The sequence below is a fragment of the Gymnogyps californianus genome, chromosome 21 (assembly GCF_018139145.2).
Source record: "Gymnogyps californianus isolate 813 chromosome 21, ASM1813914v2, whole genome shotgun sequence".
Taxonomy (NCBI): domain Eukaryota; kingdom Metazoa; phylum Chordata; class Aves; order Accipitriformes; family Cathartidae; genus Gymnogyps; species Gymnogyps californianus.
The window spans coordinates 8,880,712-8,897,566 of NC_059491.1; the positions used below are offsets into that span (position 1 = coordinate 8,880,712).

Here is a 16,855-nt window from a genome sequence, read left to right on the forward strand (position 1 = left end):
GATTCTGTGAACAAGATTATTTGCAGTTGTTAGGACTGCTAAGTGGAGAGCAAGCACCAGGAACACCTGCTCTCCAGCTTGTGCTCTCAGTTCTTGCCACATCTTCATTTTTAGGGAAAGAAGTATTTTATGTTGCTAGAATAGTCGGTGACTACAGCTCACACTTTCTGATGGTCATTTTTGCTTTGCAGCTCTGAAAAATCCGGAGGTCATTCAGTGAACTATGGAGTGTGGCTAGTTATTTCTCATGCTTAGCTGACTGATGTTTGGATCTAGGCTGCTCATTCAAGTTGTACTTCCAAACATTTGCCAACTTTTGAGTAGTCCTTGACTATTTCTAAGTAACCTTTTTGAGTTTTACAGGCTCAGTTTTCTGAGGTACTGAATCCCTTGACTTATCTAAAGATCAAATTGGGAGCAGATTTGCTGACTGCCTGTGAGGCATGTGCATTATCTAATAGAAAAGTGCTTTTTTTATTAATATTGCACATGCAAGATCAATGTGCTGACACTGAGGTGGTTCAGTTTTCTAGTGAGACTGCTGCAAGAGACTTTGACATCTGGATGCTCTTTTTGCTGGTTTTCTCTGGTATGGACCTGAAAAGGCCATCTTCTACCCGTATACAAATTGAAGAGTTTACCTAGGTACCTCAAACAAATTTGGATCTGGAAATGCATTGCGAAGATGTTGAACACCTGCTGGTGAAAGGGTCAACGATCTTTTCTGTTATTATAAAGCAGCTTAAAAGAACAGAGAGCTCCTCTGAGATGCCAGGTAGCTCTGCCTGATAGCTCTTTCAGAATAGCTACTTCTTTATTAAAATGTCCTCTCTTTGTGGAAAAGAAGTTGCGGTGAACTTCGTTGTCTCTTTTTGAGGTATTGGCTTTGTACACTATCCAAAGATCTTCAACTTGCCAAATTTGAGGTTTGTTAAGAATAGGACAGACTTCCACAGAACAAAAATGTTTCTGTTTAGTAGTAGATCTGGGACTAAAGATGAAAGGACTTCCAAACCTGAGAGTATTCAGGTTGGATGCAGTGGCCACTGTTAGGAACCTGAGGGTTGTGCTGTAGGCATGGAGACCCCAGTTCATCTCATGGAGATCCTCTCGCTGTGGACTGGTAGGGAAGAAGTTCCATTTGAAACTGTGTTCTGCCATTCTCAAGTTTGTGAGAGTGGTGTCAGGTATCCTGCTGCGATGCTTCTGGGACAACCGCATCCTGTGCTGAACCTGTGGAAGTCTGCTTGCCCTATTTAAGCTATTCTTTATAGTCAAGACAAAATGAAAGTGGTCAGTGAGTTCAGGCAGTGAATGTTTCTATACTTATCCCTAGTGAAATGACCCTTAATTATGTTGAAAAATGTTATAATCTTAAAGCGTGTATTTTGAAAGCTTGTGAGTTTGTCTGCTGTCCTGCAGATGGTAGTACTGTCTGTAAATCCCTGCTAACAAGCAATGTGGAAAAGCTACTCAAAGTTACTTGCCAGTAAAGTGTGTTTGAAGTGTGCTAAGGCTTAATTATAGTGCCTTTTGAAACTGTCCCATGTTTCCGGAATAGTATTTACCTTGGAACTTCATGGCTTGAGGAACTCACTGTTCTGGGGATATCACAGGCCTATTCCTAATTCTGTGTATGGCCTACAGGCGTATTTCAGACTCTGGAAACTGGTAAGTAACCTCTGATATTCCAGCTAATACTTCTAGTACTAAATGGGCAAAGAAATATAACAGATAGCATTGTTCCCAAAATGAAAGCAAGCTGTCTGAGAGTCAACAAACCTTAATGTCCCCAGAATGTTTGTGGCTGAATAAGGACTGTAAAGTGGGTAGGACTCAAAGTGCTTAACAAAAATGTTTAAGCAGGAAGAGAACCTGGAGATAAAGTTCTGATTTTGAGAACCTGCTAAATTCTGGTGGTAGCTCAAGGCCAGTGTCCCGACAAACACCGGAATCCAGCGGCAGCAGCTACTGCAAAGTCTCTTGAGAGGAAGGTGGCACCCTTCTTCCTTGAGGACGTCCAGTGGTACAGGGCACAGAATGGTTAGCAGAAGGTGGGGATGCTTTAGCAAATCAGTAACAGTCTGGATTCAAACTGAGCTGCTCTGCATCTGCAGGCAGTGGAGTGGCTCTTGTGAACTGCCTGTGCTGTTGCCCTGTGTAGCTGTATTTGTGCAGCAGTGTGGCCAGCACATCAATGGAGAATGCGCCAGTTCAGGCTGATAGATTAGTTTCTTTCACTTAGCTCTGTTTTGCAGCCCTTTCTCTTTTTTGGAGGATATTTCCCAGTGGGAGATGGGTTTCATACTGGTACTGCACATGGTTTGTCACCTGCATGTTTTTGACGTCATTGCTGTTCTCAGAAAAAGCAGCAAGGGACATGTCCGTGGAAAGGCACTGGCAACATGTGGGTAGCGGCAGATCAGGTGTGAGTCCTGTAACACAAAAGCTCATGCCACCTACTGTAACAGGCAGTCTGGCGCTGGCAGGAATTGAAACTTCTTGTTGGGCTAATTGCTCTGGTTTTTAGCCTCTTTGGCACAACTGAGGATGAAATTGTGTGTGGATTATGCTATGAGACTGTAGTTGCCAGGCTTGTCTGAAGGCTAGCCTTGTAACCCTGGCTTCCTCAGGGCTGAACCCCAGACCTTTTCAATAGTGGCTGTACCTTAAAAAAATCCCATTTTGCAGATAGGGAGCTTAAAAAAAAAAAAAAAAAATCATGGTGAGGGAGAATGCATGCTAATCCCCATAAAGGGTAGCTACAAGTAGTGTTATCAACTTCTTGTCCACCGAGTGAAAATGAGGGGATATTTTTGGGGGGATTAAGCTGCGACCATCTTCTGACATCTGAAAGAGCAAGTGCTCTGACCTTCAGCACAGAGCATGCCAGTTTCTTGTTCTGTACCTAGCAATAGATGAGTTTTCATCCTGACCTGTCCTTTGGAGTCTTCTGGTGGTCATGGCATATCAGATAAGCTCTGTGAAATGCCTTCCACCCTCCTCCAGCCCGAAGGTCTTATTCGTAGCTGGACACTTTCTGGGGCCTTCAGTAAGGCAAACTCAGTGCAATGTCTAAAGGATTGGGCTGCAGGTAGTGGAGATGAGTGTTGAAATCTCTTGCAGTACTTTAAAATCTTGAATGCTAATCCAAAATAGTATGAGAGGTGGACTTCTGCTTCTAGCTGATGTTCCTGGGGATGTGCAGCATGCTGTGGCCGTAGCTGCTTTCTTAGTCGCAGTTGAAAAAATTGGTGTGGTGTCAAGTATTGCTTTAACCAGGACAGTCAGGTGGAAGGGAGACAGATCTGAACTCTTGGAAGTTCAGCTTTGAAGTGCTGTCTCGCTGGTCTTATCTCAGTTTTTAGTGGGATTTTTTTCGAGGACCAAAGCTCTTACTAAAGCCCTGTTAATAGATGCATGTGACTGCTTATTTCTCCATGGCCCTCCCTCCTCACTTCCATGAAAAGCTTTTGAGATGACTGCTGGCCTCTTTAATATTGTGGTTTACTTCAGCTGTGGGGGCTGCTCAGACTTCAATTTTGTGTGGAAGCAGAGCTTCCCTATCCTGATTCAGAGATCTCAACTGTCTCTGAGTAACCTTGCAGCACAGTATGCAGGGACAGGTTTGGGTTTTTTTTTTTACAGTGGGAAGGATTTTTTGCCAAAGGTACTTTCTGAAATACTGTCTACTGCGGTTTGGAAGAGGAAATGGTTATTGAAATTAAGGTTACTGACCTCAGACAGTATACTCCTTAGTGCTGAGTATGTGGGTGTTGAAGGAGTAGGCTTTGGGTAGGTCCTCATGCTCAGTTGTGTTGTAAACAAGTTACTGGGTGAAACATTTTTGGTAGTGTTAGCTTTTGACCTGTGTAGCGGGTCTGCCCTTGAGGACAGGACTGCTGTGCCAGCTGCTGTACAGAGACAATATAACTTGGTCTTCTGGAGCTAGAATCTCCATTTAGATTGAGAGTGAATTCGACACAGGCTGATTTTGACCCAACTATATTGCTTCCTCCAAAGACGGAGGATAAATTCCTGTTGAAAAGATGGACTCTGTATTGAATTCCCTAGATGTTCAGAAAGATGAACTTCAGAGGACTTGGGTCCTGTGAGAAGAAGCCCCATAGCTCTGTGCCCTGAAGGGCAGGGCTGAAGTTTATCAGTTCTGTCTTTGTGGGGACGTGTTTACTGTGTCAGACCAAGTGTGAAGGTTGAAATTTCTGTGGCAGTGTGGGAAACCCCTGCAATTACAGGCAAGAGCTGTTGCAGGTGTTTTGTTCAGTGGCTTTTACCCTGTTACATGCAGTGGTGTACCTAGTGTGCCTTTGCTTTAGATACCTCATGGAAACAGCTCTTGCATCCCTATTCCAAATTGAATTGTCCTGCTAACAGCCTTAATGCTAATAGCATGGTAAGCCTAATAGCTTCTGTTATCCTGTGCAGGTGACTCTTATACAAATCGGAGGCGGTCTGGCAAGGTGAGTAGGATGATGGTTTGAAAGATGGCTTATTCACATCCTCTTAAATGTGTCTCTCTTTTTCTTACCAGGTTTTTGATAACTATGCTGTAACAGTGATGATTGGAGGAGAGCCTTACACCCTAGGCCTCTTTGATACTGCAGGTGAGAAATGAAGTGCTTGTGTCGTCGTAACTGCCCAGGATTTAGTTGAGGTGATGTTGAACATGAAGACATACAGTTGGTTCTTTTTTTTTATGAAAGGGGAAAATCTTTCTTGATTCTTCATTCCTGACCTTTGGGGAGTTCCTAAATTGAGTTTATTTAAAAAAACCCAAACAACAAAAAAACAAACCAAAACAAGAAAACCTTCTACTTCTTTTAGAGCTCTTTTATTTTGTGACACCAGATAACAACTTTCAAACTTTCACCTCTAATCTAGGTGTTACCTGAAGGATAAGGGGTTTCTATGTTTTTAAACAAACTTAAAGGAGAAGATTGTGTTGAATAAAATATGTGGATTGTATGTGTGTTTTGTTTAGTAAATAGCCTATTTTTTGACCAAAAGTCAAGGCAGAATGACTAACATTAGAGCATCTGAGATGTGCGTGTGGCATGTCTCTGCGGTCTTAACATGGATGAAGTCAGGATGCTGTGTGGAGTTTCATAAGCCCTCTCACTGTGTGCTTATTTTAAATTAAAAATAAATCTGCAGGCTTCTTTGTTTATGGTTATTAGACTGTAGCTCAGTTTCTGGCTGGAGGAATGTACAATGATTAAACAACTACACACATTGCTTTGCACATGTGAAAATTTAGCAAGAAAGGGTAGAAACTGGTTCAACTGCTAGTTACCCAGTCCCCAACCCTAATAATACCAAAGTGGTATGGCAGCATCTGGTATTGTAAACTCTCCTTCAAGAGAGTCCTTCCAGAGAGCTTAGTTGATAAGCTGTTACCTAAAATTGTCTTGATAGAACTTAATCTGAGTGTTTCCAGCTGTATTGTTACAGATGCATCATTAGTGTCTTATTTGATTAATGAAATGATCTTACGCTTCCAGTTAAACACTATAGCTTCAATTAGCTCTTCACATTCTTCTCCCAGATGTGATTTGTGGGTTACTTACTGCAAACTCCCTAGTTCATGGATAAGGAATTAAGTGGAGAGGCTCCTTCCTGACACACATTGTGTAGGCTGCTGTAGGGACCAGTACTTTGATGGGTCTCAACTATAGCATTCTGGTACCTGCATGGGTAAAAGCTGTGTTAGGTCCTTCTCTGCCTGTTTTCCCGCTGAGGCCTGTAGATAAGCGTATCCATGTACTGTCTATTGACATGAGTGCAGTAATCCATCTAGTAATTCTGGAAACTTCACAAGTGGCTTTAGTGCATGTAGGTGACTCTACGCACTTGTGAATATAAAGGCTTTCCTTTTGGAGCTGGACTTCTGAAGTGGGAGGCTCTTGTTCTTTAAAGGTCACCACCTGCTTTTTGCCAAATAGTAGCCAGCACAAGTTACAGAACTTAACAATAGATAAAACCCCTATTACTAACTGTCAAATTAAAAAAAAGTCTTTGTTTTGAACTTGTATTATGAAGACAAAGCTTTTTGGAGTAGTCTGTTATTCGCAACAAGATACTTTGGTCAGTGCTTAGCTTCTCTTGTGTCCAGCCAAGCATGATAGCTGTAACAAGCTGTTTAGACCTCTGTCTTCAAACTGTAGATCTTCCTCTACTGAGATGTCCCAGGTGTTGAGTCATCTGCTTCAAGATCTCAGAGGTCTTTGTCCTCTATGATAGGCGAGCGAGCATCGGTTGGAATCTGAGGCATTTTGAACAAGTGTTTCTGATGTGGTTGCCAGCAAGTACAGCAGCTCCTTTAGTGCCAGATTTGCTTTCTAAAAACAGAGTGCTATTGAATTGAGGAGGAGGAAGGTTTAAGAATAAGCTCAGGCGGAGTCAGGCTGGTGGGTCAGTGCTAGTGGTGCCCTGCAGGGACTGCCTGCTGTCTTATGGACCCAAAGTGAAGAGCCTGGCTGCCTCTGAAGCACAGCTCGCACCGGGACTTTGGTGCGTTTATAGGGGAATGCTGCTGGACGGCCTGAATACACTCTCACCTGTAACAGCAACGTTATTTTCTTACTGCTTGGAGGACACTTCTCTAAGTGTTCGCAAGCATAAGTCAGAACGTTCTAGTGAACAAAACTGCTTTTTTTTTTTTCCTCCAAGCTGCAGGGTTTTTGCAGGGTAATGAAATTTGATGGCATAATACTTCTAATGAATGGACTAGGTGCGGAAGACCTCATCTAAACCAGATCCATGTTCTGCAACTTTTTGTTACAATTGAGGAGAGTGTTATGCAGTCTGAGGGTGTTTGATCTAAAAATTTATTAGAATGTACTCCTATCAGACTTCCCAGCTCTCCTGAGACTTTAAGCAGCTCGTTGTTACATAGCAACTGAATTAATTCTGTATTTGAAAACTAGGATCTTCAAATGTTTGGGTTCAGGGCATGTGTATTTGCTTAAGACCTAGGATTAATCACAATAATGCTGTTGTGGTGGAATATGCATTCTAACTACCTGTAAAGGGCAGTATTTCATTGTCCGGGTCTAATACTGTGTTAATTTTCTCCTCTCCTAGGTCAGGAAGACTATGATAGATTACGACCCCTCAGCTATCCACAGACAGATGTATTTCTGGTCTGTTTTTCAGTGGTGTCTCCTTCTTCATTTGAAAATGTGAAAGAAAAGGTTGGTCGAACTCTGCCTAAAAAGGGAGCTGCTGGAGTCATTTCAGAAACGTGTGAGGAGTTATCTTAGGTGGTTAGTAACAAATACTGTGTCTTCTCTGTCTTTAGTGGGTACCTGAAATTACTCACCACTGTCCAAAGACTCCTTTCCTGCTTGTTGGGACCCAAATTGATCTAAGAGATGATCCCTCAACAATTGAGAAACTTGCCAAGAACAAGCAGAAGCCCATAACTCCAGAGACGGCTGAAAAACTGGCCCGGGACCTGAAGGCTGTCAAATACGTGGAATGCTCTGCACTTACGCAGGTGAGGGTTGGTCTTTGACCATTTTTGCTTGCTTGTATTCCATGCTTTTTTCCAGTTACGGGACAAACCAGCTCCATGTGGATGTGAAAGGGTATGAACTCTGTTTCTGCTGGTGACACAGTAGCTTTCTCTTGGTCCTGTTGTTCTAAGGCACAAGGAGTTGGCAGTGATAGAAAGAAAATCAGCTTGTGAAGATTAGGCATAGTGTAGAGGGGTGATGGAGGAGGATGTGCTTGCTGTGTTTGCTTTTGTGTTGGAGGAAAATAGCCGTTGAAAACTTAGAAGGTGTGTTACGGACAAAAAGTGGGTTAGGACACAGAATGCAGCTCACTACTGAAGAGAGCAGGCAAAGAAAAAACTTCTCAGGAAAGGCAGTTCTGGTAGTTATAAGACTAGAAGCCTTCCTACTTGTGAGAGGTTCTTTCTCTTCCTGTGCTATGTTTCCTGTGTCCGCCTTAAGATGGAAGTTCTGTTGAAACAGAAAATAACAATGAAATAGTTCTTAAGACATAAACGTGGTGATGTTGTGTGAACTAACTTGTGAACATGAGTCTAAAGCCAACTAAAATATCTGATTTGAGGCCAGGAAACCTGATTATCCTTTCCCTTTAGGGTAGGAATACTAGGGTGGGGTGGATGGGAGCCATCGGCTGGCTAGCTGGCGTGTTGCCTTGACTTTGGATGCCCTGGGAACTTAATCTTGTGTGCGTACTCTTGCAGCATTGACTACAGCTCTTTAACAATTTCCTTAATGCTACTCTAAAGAATTTGTCCCTACCTGATGTGCATGGAACTAGGGGTGCACAGTATCAAGTCCCTCACTCTTTTCAGTTTTGTTGTGCATTCATCTCTAGTATCTTGAGCGCAAAGCTTTACTGCTAAGCTTCGTGAAGCCTGAAGTTCTGCTTATCTTGCACCTCTTGCACAGATTGCATGTTGACTTTTCCATTTGGGATCCTGAGACACTTTTTTTTTTAATAACAAAGCTTTGCCTGAGTGTTTGAGAAGCAAGAGGCTTTTGATGGAATTGTGCAGGACACTGGCACTGGAGGTGTTGTGGCGAGGCACACCGCAGTTCATCCTGGGAATCCCTGATCAAAAGGTGGTCTTGGCTGTGCTTCCTTACTGCCCACATGCAAGCTGAGGGTTATTTGTGCTTGAACTGTAATTCTCTTAGATCCCTTCAGCCCCAGAATACCATTTTAGATGGTGTCTGGCACATCCTGAATGCTGCTGCTAACTAGGCTGTAGAACCTGCTAGTTGGATAAATACATACCAGGACTCTTTGTCCTGTATTGCTCGCTGAGACCCTTTCCTCTGTAGCTTTAAACTTGCCTTGTTTAGTCTGCTCAAATTGCATGGAAGCACTTAGAATTACCAGAGTAAGAGCTGATACGATTAAAAATTGCAGTGTTTATCTATTCTTTTTATTTCCAGATAGACTAAACTGTATCTGTTGCAGAGAACAGCTTTATGCACTTGGAAGCTCAGCCTGAATTTCTTCCAGAGCGCTAGTGCTTGTATACCCATTGATGGTTTTAGGAATCAAGAGTAACCTGGGAGGAGGGTTCAGAAGCCTTCTCACCTGGAAGACTAGTTGGTTTGCATCTGCTCTATTCTTTTTCCTTCATTTGTTGTTGACTCCCCTCACAAAACACCTTTTTCCTCGGTCTGTCAGTAATAGCTGCCAAACAGAAATGTAGATTATCTGCGAAGGGTTGTTTGAAGTTCCCAGCAGTGATCTAGCTGGCAGCTTGCTAAACACAGAAGTCAGCTGGCTTTCCTAGCCAGGAGGGTTGTTTTCCTACCTGCAAGGCAATGTTGTAGTAGCTAGTTTCAACTGAAGCTAGTCTCAGCTGGGTAGTTTGCTCTCTCTTTACCTTGGCTTCTTTCTACGCAGTTCACCTCAGCAGTCTAGGGTGGTTTTTTTCCTTCCCAACTAATTTACAGATGACTTTGATGTCACAGTAGCAAGTAATTGTAAATCATGGAGCCAGAGCATGTTTTTTTTTCCTGGGAGGAAGAATTTGCTTGTCTGTGGAAGAGTCGATGTTCTGAAGGTACTAGGTGAGTCGTAAGAGGCTGAGTTTCTGAGTCTTTTCTGTAAAGACAGAATATCTTCTCCCTGAGTCTGGATGACTGCAGTACTGAGAAGCCGGTTCTATCTCCCCTTTCCTCAGGTTGTGGAATCCCTTTTTGTGATGAAGGCACATTCAATGTCCATCTTCAACCTTTCTCTACAAAATAGTACCCAATACCACTGTCAAAAGTGGATAACACTTTGCTATTAGGAAAGGGTGACTGACAAACATTAAAAGTAAAATGATTGTTGCTTCTGTTACACTTATGAGTTAAATGTCTGAGTGGGCTTTCTGAAGCTCAATGCTAGTACCTAACACAAGGGGGAACTTTGAATTCAGTTTGGTTTTTTCCCCCCGATACTGGGTTGACAGTTTTGACACAATCAGACTTATAAAGTGTCTTAAACCGTTTATGAATGGAGGGAGCAAAGGGAGCCTGAGCTCAGCCTGTTCCCCAGCGCAGCCCAGGAGCCATGTTACTTTAACTGGAGTATCAAGGCCCGTGCGCCAGTGGTATCAAACACAGTTCCCTCCATGTGGTTACTCTTGTATCATCCAGGCTTTTAACCCCAGTCCCATTTTCACAACAACTTTGTCCCTGTCCTGTCTTTTTTTCTCCTCTTCCCTTATCCCAATTTTTTGCTAGGTCTTTCAAAGCAAATCCCAAATTCTGTTCTCTTGAACAAATTAATTTCTCCTGTGCAAAAGGAAAACAAGAGAGGAGTCCCCGAGTAGGAGAATTAAGGAAGCATGTTTTCTTGACTCTTGCCCTGCCTGGGTTCTTAATCTATCTAACAGTACATAATAGAGTTTATACTGCAGCCTTATTCTCACAGAGAAAGAAAATCTAATTAGTACTCAGACTTCACATAGGCATTATTTATCTGAAGTCTCTACCTCTTTTCTCAGCCTGGGTTGCAACTCATTTAAAAAAAAAAGTTGCTGGGGAGGATGTACAGAATGATTGTACATGGTAATTTCCTTAACTTCTGTTCTTTCAAGTATAATCTTGCATGTTACTTAAATGCTTCCAGATGGAATTGCCTTAGAGAGCTCCCATGTATATGCTTTAGTAAAACAAGATTAAAGACCTTCTAAAAGGGATCTATCCAGTCTAACCTGTGAGGGAGAAACCAGTTACATTTGAATGATTTAAAAAAAAAAAAAATCTTAATTTTGCAAAGATGACAATTGTTTACAGGAGGTAATGTAAGCTTTTCTGTTTGTCTTCAGCTGGGATGAAGCAGTTCTCCTGAATTTATGAAGGTTGCACTCATGACAGTAGATTTAGGCGAGTCCAGTTAGCATAAACCGAGCCAGGTTTCACTTCTGGTGTTCATGTGTAACTTGGCAGAGTTGTGTGGGAGTGGTAACACGCTGCAGTGTTCCTGTTGTGCTTATAGCAAATGCAACGCATGCTTCGTGCTCCGGTGTAATCCCTGCAGACTCCTTGCAGCTCTGTGACTGCTTGTCTGGTGTTGGATCTCAGCTATTTCCAATCCTAACACCGTTTCTGTCTTCCCGTGACTTGAGTGGTTATACTTGCTTTGGTAACTAAACTGAATAACTGAAATGCACAGTTTCCATGCTGGCTCTCAACGTCAGAATAGCAGCACTGGTAAGGTATTGCATCGCTTCTTAAAAGACTGATAGCCAGTGTCTGAAGAGGACGATGGCTTACCAGAGAGGTACTGCTTCAATCCCAGATCATGTGTTCCCAGCCATCTGGAGATCTTCAGTTATTCAGGGGCTGAATTCACAAAGCAGAGGGGTTGTTTGGAGCCTTTGCTCTGGACTAGCTGCCGCTGGGGTAGTTGGGAGCAGTAAGTCCGTGAATCTGAGGTGCTTGCTTATCCACAGTGGGTGACTAAAAAAGGTTTACCTGACCTTTGGGATCCCTGTGGTGGGGCAAGCTGCTCTCCGCTGTGTTTATTCCCCTGTAAACTCCCGAAGTGTATATTCAGTGGTTAAGTGGAAACCACCATCTTTTGTGCGGCCCCTCCCACCCCCTTGTTCTTGCCAATTGCCGCTGTGTGTGTGCCTCTGCCCTTCTGGGTGTTCATTTTGTCTAACTTGGTCCGTCACATGTTCTGTCTGCCTCTGACATTGACTTCTGGGTCATCTAAATGAGATTTCCTCCTGGGATCTACTTTGTTTTTTGCAAAGTAAATCTGTTTACTGCCTCTGTGAATTCAGCCTGGTCTATCCTGAATGCTCTTTGTATCTGCTTGTTTTTCTTTAATCCTCTAACCTGGCTGCTGTTTTTTCTCCTCCCCTCTGTCTTGTAGAGAGGTCTGAAGAATGTGTTTGATGAGGCTATCCTAGCTGCCCTCGAGCCTCCGGAAACTCAGCCCAAAAGGAAGTGCTGTATATTCTAAACTTTCTCCTTCCCCTCTTGCTGCTGCTTCCTCTGTCCCACTACTGTAGAAACCTGGTTAAAAAAAAAAAAGAATAAAACCACCTTGATTGAAAGCTGTTGTGTCTGCTTCCCATCTTAGAGCAACCTCTGTATTAGCTCTTGGACTGAAAACAATACTTAAGATCTTTAGTAAAATGTTGTGACCGTGGAACACGAACTGGACTCGCTTAACTCTCTGCTGCTTGGGTTGCCAGATGTGGGTAGCTTTATAATTCAGGCTGTTGGGGGAAAGGATCTGGTTACATCATTATTTAAAGACAGATCAAAAGAATAAGACATGATGTTTGATCTTCCTGAATCCAACCGGAAGAAACGATGCGTGTTTTTTCAATTTTTACTTGTGACTCTTGTTAACTGTATTTGCATGACAAAAGTACATGAAACGGTGACCTGCAAGTTACGCTGTAATGTGAAGGGTTTTCTGGTTCTCCTTTGTGCAGTGAGATGTTTTTCTGTTGCTATTGCTTTGGCTGTCTGTGCTGTAGTGGAGTATTTGTCAGTCCTTGGGGGGAAGGAAATATCAATGTACTTGCTACTGGTTTATGAACTGTTAAAATTCTTGCTTTCACTAACATGGTAGACCTCTTCATTTCAATAATAGATCCTTAAAGCCTGTTACTGTAAGATGTAAAGCTGCTTCTTACTATCATGCTTCTGATTTTTATTGTTTTAAGGAGAAAGCATCAATTGTAGCTTGTCTTTAAATTTTGAAATTAAAAATTGCAGTTGTTTGTATAAATGACTGATGAAGCTTTATTCCGATTTGCACTTCCTGGCTTCAGTTTAACACTTAACGCAATGTACAGTACCCGCTTCGTACTCCTCCCATCTTGACTTCTCTGATACCATGCACAGCTTCTGGGCTCTACCTGGCTGCTTCTAACCGTCGGGTGTTTGGGGCCGGAAGCCTGACCAGAGTGCGTACCGGACCGATTTATCGTTGCATGCTTGCCTTGTCTCTTCTCTCCCCTGACACGCGGGTGTCTGCACTGCTGTACCCGGCGTGCTCCAGATCGAGCTCTTCCATTTGAATGCAGCACTTTCTGCTTTGTCATTAGCTTGTTGAAACGTGTTAGTAGCCAACTAATGATAAAAATTGCCTTAAGGAAATGACTTTGGTTACGTGTGTTTTGCTTCTTGTGAAGTATACTGGTCTGGTCCCAAAGGATTCGCGTTCCTGTTCAGAAAATCAGATGCTGTGCTAAGGAACTGCTAACCACAGCAACGCAGCTTGGACAGAGCCTAGCTGAGCAAAGGAGACTCTGGGAGTTGTAGATGGCAAACCTCGATTCGTCATTAGAGGGGTTTGTCTGCCGCTTGGCTTTCTGTGGTTTTGTTTGTGTGAAAACTCAAAAATGAGACTGCCCCTTTCTCTCTTTGCCCCTTTTCAGAAAGGCCTAAAGAATGTATTTGACGAAGCGATATTGGCTGCCCTGGAGCCTCCGGAGCCGAAGAAGACTCGCAGGTGTGTGCTGCTATGAACATCCCTCCACAGCCCCTTCTGCAAAGCTGGTGTTTGATGTCATACTAAAAGCAATGTTTAAATCAAACTAAAGATACAAATTTTAAAATTTGTTTTCGCAATAATGACAAATGCCCTGCACTCCCATCTCCCCCACATGATCCCCGTGTGAGATGAGAATGTTAGTGTTTATTCCCCAGTGCCCCCTCAATTCAGTTAAACTAGTTAATTTTGAGTAATTATGTATTATCAGAAAACACTGATCAGTACTAGTTTTTTATTTTGTTTACTGTTTCTAATTTTTTTTGTTTAAAATCCAGGCATGCTTGTGATGACTTTTTCTGTAACAGACTAATTCTAGGCTGTTTTACTGAAGCCTTGTCCCTTATGCCAGACTGGTGAGACTTGGTTCTGGTTTCAAGAACTTCTAGGGCTGTTCTGCAGCCAGCCAGCAGCCTGGGTATGAGCAGACTTTAGTACTAAAGACAAATACAGGAAAGTAAAATGTCCCAAGCTGGTGCTCCTCTAAAGAGGAGTGTAGAAAATGTATCTGCATCTCCTCTGAAGTTGCCTTGTATCTCTTCCCCTGGCTTTCCACTGTGCAGGTCATAAATTTCTACCCCATCCTCTAAGTTATGAAGCCTTAGGAATAGGAGAATCCTTTTCTCTGGATGCACCATCAGACTTGAAACTAGCTTGCCAGTCTCTTCCTTGATCTTTGACATCATAAGCTTTTGTCACGTGGTAAAGAAATAACTGCACCTTTTTAAGCATGCCCAACTGATTCAGTTGGCTTTTAACAAATCCATCTTCTGCCGATCCTTAATTATTAGAGAAACGCTTACAGTGACCAGCATATACACTGCTGTTTGGACACTCTGAAAGGACCTGGTGTATGTTAAGACGAGTTTTGGAGCTGGCCCTGGTGGTGCATCTCTCTTTGGATGGCTTGGCATCCTTCAGGGAGGGGTGGAAAGATAGACCTGTGTCAGTAGGAAGGAACTGCAGGGAGGGGTTTCTAGTGTTTAGTGTGGCACCATATAGGGACCAGTTAAGGGAATCCTCTTGTTCTGCATTTTGCTCGTAAGTAACCTTGAACCTGTAAGATGGGCTCCAGCCCGCTGAGGATTGTGTGCAGGGTCTTTATGTAGACTGACTGCAGTGTCGTAGGGATTTTACCAAAAATATATTTTGGCTTGCAAATTCAAAGTTTTTTTTTTTTAAGACTTAGGGAATCTTCTCCATCTTCCAAAATTCCCATTTCTTGTAGACTCATTAGTGTTGAACCAATGCTTTTTCATGTCTAAGTTCTTTGTATATGCATTCTTTTCAGATGTATTAAAAAAAGTATCTTCACAAGCCTGCCTGAGGGTAGTTATTTCCCTTGCCTTTCTCTTGAGTGTGAAGGACTTGTAAATACGGCTTTTATCCCTTGCGAGCCCCACTCTCCTCCTTGCAAGTTAGTTTGGGTCTTTTCCTTAATGCTTAATCCTGTCAGTTCATGTCTTCCTTCATCTCTGCTGCTGGCCTCAGTTCTGTCAAGATTGCTCTCATCTTTGATGCAACGTCTTTGCTGTCAAACCCAACTCTGAAGAGAGGGCGCGGTGGTTCTTAATGAAAGGAATACTTGTTGTTGTGCCTGTTCCCAAATATTAAAAGATGGCTTTCGGGGGTTATTGGGCTCTTGCACCTCTTCTGTCAAGAACCTAGTCTTTGTGGAACTTTCCAGTTGCTCCCTGTTCATGGGCAGATAGCAAAAACCCTGAAGGGACAAACAACGTCATACCTGTCTCCCTCCCAAAAACGCACAGAATTTATTACACCGTTTTGGTAATTCTCCTAAGAAACAGTGAAGTCTTACACAGTTGATGCATAACTCTAATTATTAAAACACATTCCAAAGAGCCTCATTAAAGGTCACTTTTAAGAAGCTGACTTGTGGGTGCTGTAATCCAAAAGCTCGGGGTAAAACGCGTGCTTTTCACTTTTCATAGCGATTAGTGCTGCTGTTCAACTTTGCAGTTCAGTTTTTAGTTGCTGTCTTCTGTGGGGAGGCTTGGCTGTAGGTCTGTGGCTCCCAGTTGAAAGTACTGCTGGTCCTTGTAATGTTTGGTGACAGCTGAGTGTTGGTGGCTGCTCCGTGTGCTTACAGCAGACTGAAATGGGCTTCTGCACCTTCTAATAGCTAAACCTAATTCATGGGTCTAAAGCCAGCGGCAAGACTGGTGACCAAGAGATTGCCTGCATGGAATCAGGGAGGAAACTGCCTCTGAAGTGGAGGGAGAACCCTTTAGGACTTCTGCTTTAAGTAGCAGGGTTACCCTGTCAGGCTTTTTCTGTCTTGGATGCATCCTTATGTGGGGGATCCTTATAGCTATCTGGTCCCTCTGCATACATTTTTATGGCCGTGATCTGTGCCAGTCCTTTCATGCAGGTCCATTTGGCTAAGCAATAAAGTCTGTGCTGTTAAATCAGTGCCACGAGGTTAAACTTGGCTCTGCAGGGAATCCTGGAGGTGCTGGGTGATGGAAAAACATCCTTTTCAAAGAGCGGTGCTGCTTCCTTCCTCTCTGTGTTGCATCAGCTTTGCAAAAGTCTGTCTGATAGCTCCATGACTGCGCTAGTACATAGCTGTCCCAGTCCAGAGAGAGGACAAGATGCTGGAAATGGTTAAACAAGCTCAAACAGCTTAGCTTGTGAGCTGTTTAACACCATGTCCTTTTTTTTTTCTGGAGCTCAGTGGTGAGGTCTCTCAAGCCGGGTGTGTGAGATGTGCTCTGTGTTGCCAGGGTATAAGAGCACCTTGGTGACTGTCTCTCTTCCTGTGTGAAGGCATGCAAAACGGGCAAAAGCAGGCAAAACCACCACTTTCTTCCCCTTCTGGGACTGCCATTTTCAGCTAGCAGGTTTGAAAGCAAAGGTCTTGGAGGCAGGTAGGAATACTTGGCACTTCCCTCGATACTAGTGTGGCAAGTATGTGGTATGAGCTGGGATTGCCTCATGTTACTGCTTTTACAATAGAGGACTCACCTATCTGAAGATGCACCTGCAGCTCAGGGCTGTCTTCCTTCTCACCTGTGAGGATTCTTGAGGTACCTGTAGTAGCTTACTAGCGCAAACAGTACAAGAGGTCTGGGCTGGCTGCTTAACCAACTGCTACATGTATTAACAGTGTCTCTTGTAAAGGGCCAAAAATCTCTGATGGGAAGGCATTTCAGAATCATACTAAAATTGCTCCAAGGACTGAGGGCGGCATGGACACTGAAGAGCAGCTTCTTGTTTTAGTGGCTGGGACGCACAGCGATTTCTTAATGAAACCTTTTGGTTATTCGTGTAACTCTGCTACTAAACAGCTACTTCTTCCTGCACAATG

The 16,855-nt window shown here is 43.2% G+C and overlaps 1 protein-coding gene across 2 annotated transcripts in view; it reads left to right on the top strand.

The window, feature by feature from the left end:
• Nucleotides 1-14,841, top strand: part of CDC42 (cell division cycle 42) — a 28,739-nt gene extending 13,898 nt beyond the window's left edge. Inside the window, exons 3-6 of one of the 2 annotated variants that reach the window (XM_050909288.1) lie at nucleotides 4,553-4,625; nucleotides 7,105-7,214; nucleotides 7,322-7,519; nucleotides 11,890-13,397. In XM_050909288.1, the coding sequence (XP_050765245.1) occupies nucleotides 4,553-4,625; nucleotides 7,105-7,214; nucleotides 7,322-7,519; nucleotides 11,890-11,979 (471 nt within the window). In that variant the 3' untranslated portion in view covers nucleotides 11,980-13,397. The other variant, XM_050909287.1, reaches the window with a different exon arrangement.
• Nucleotides 14,842-16,855: the final 2,014 nt, after the last annotated feature.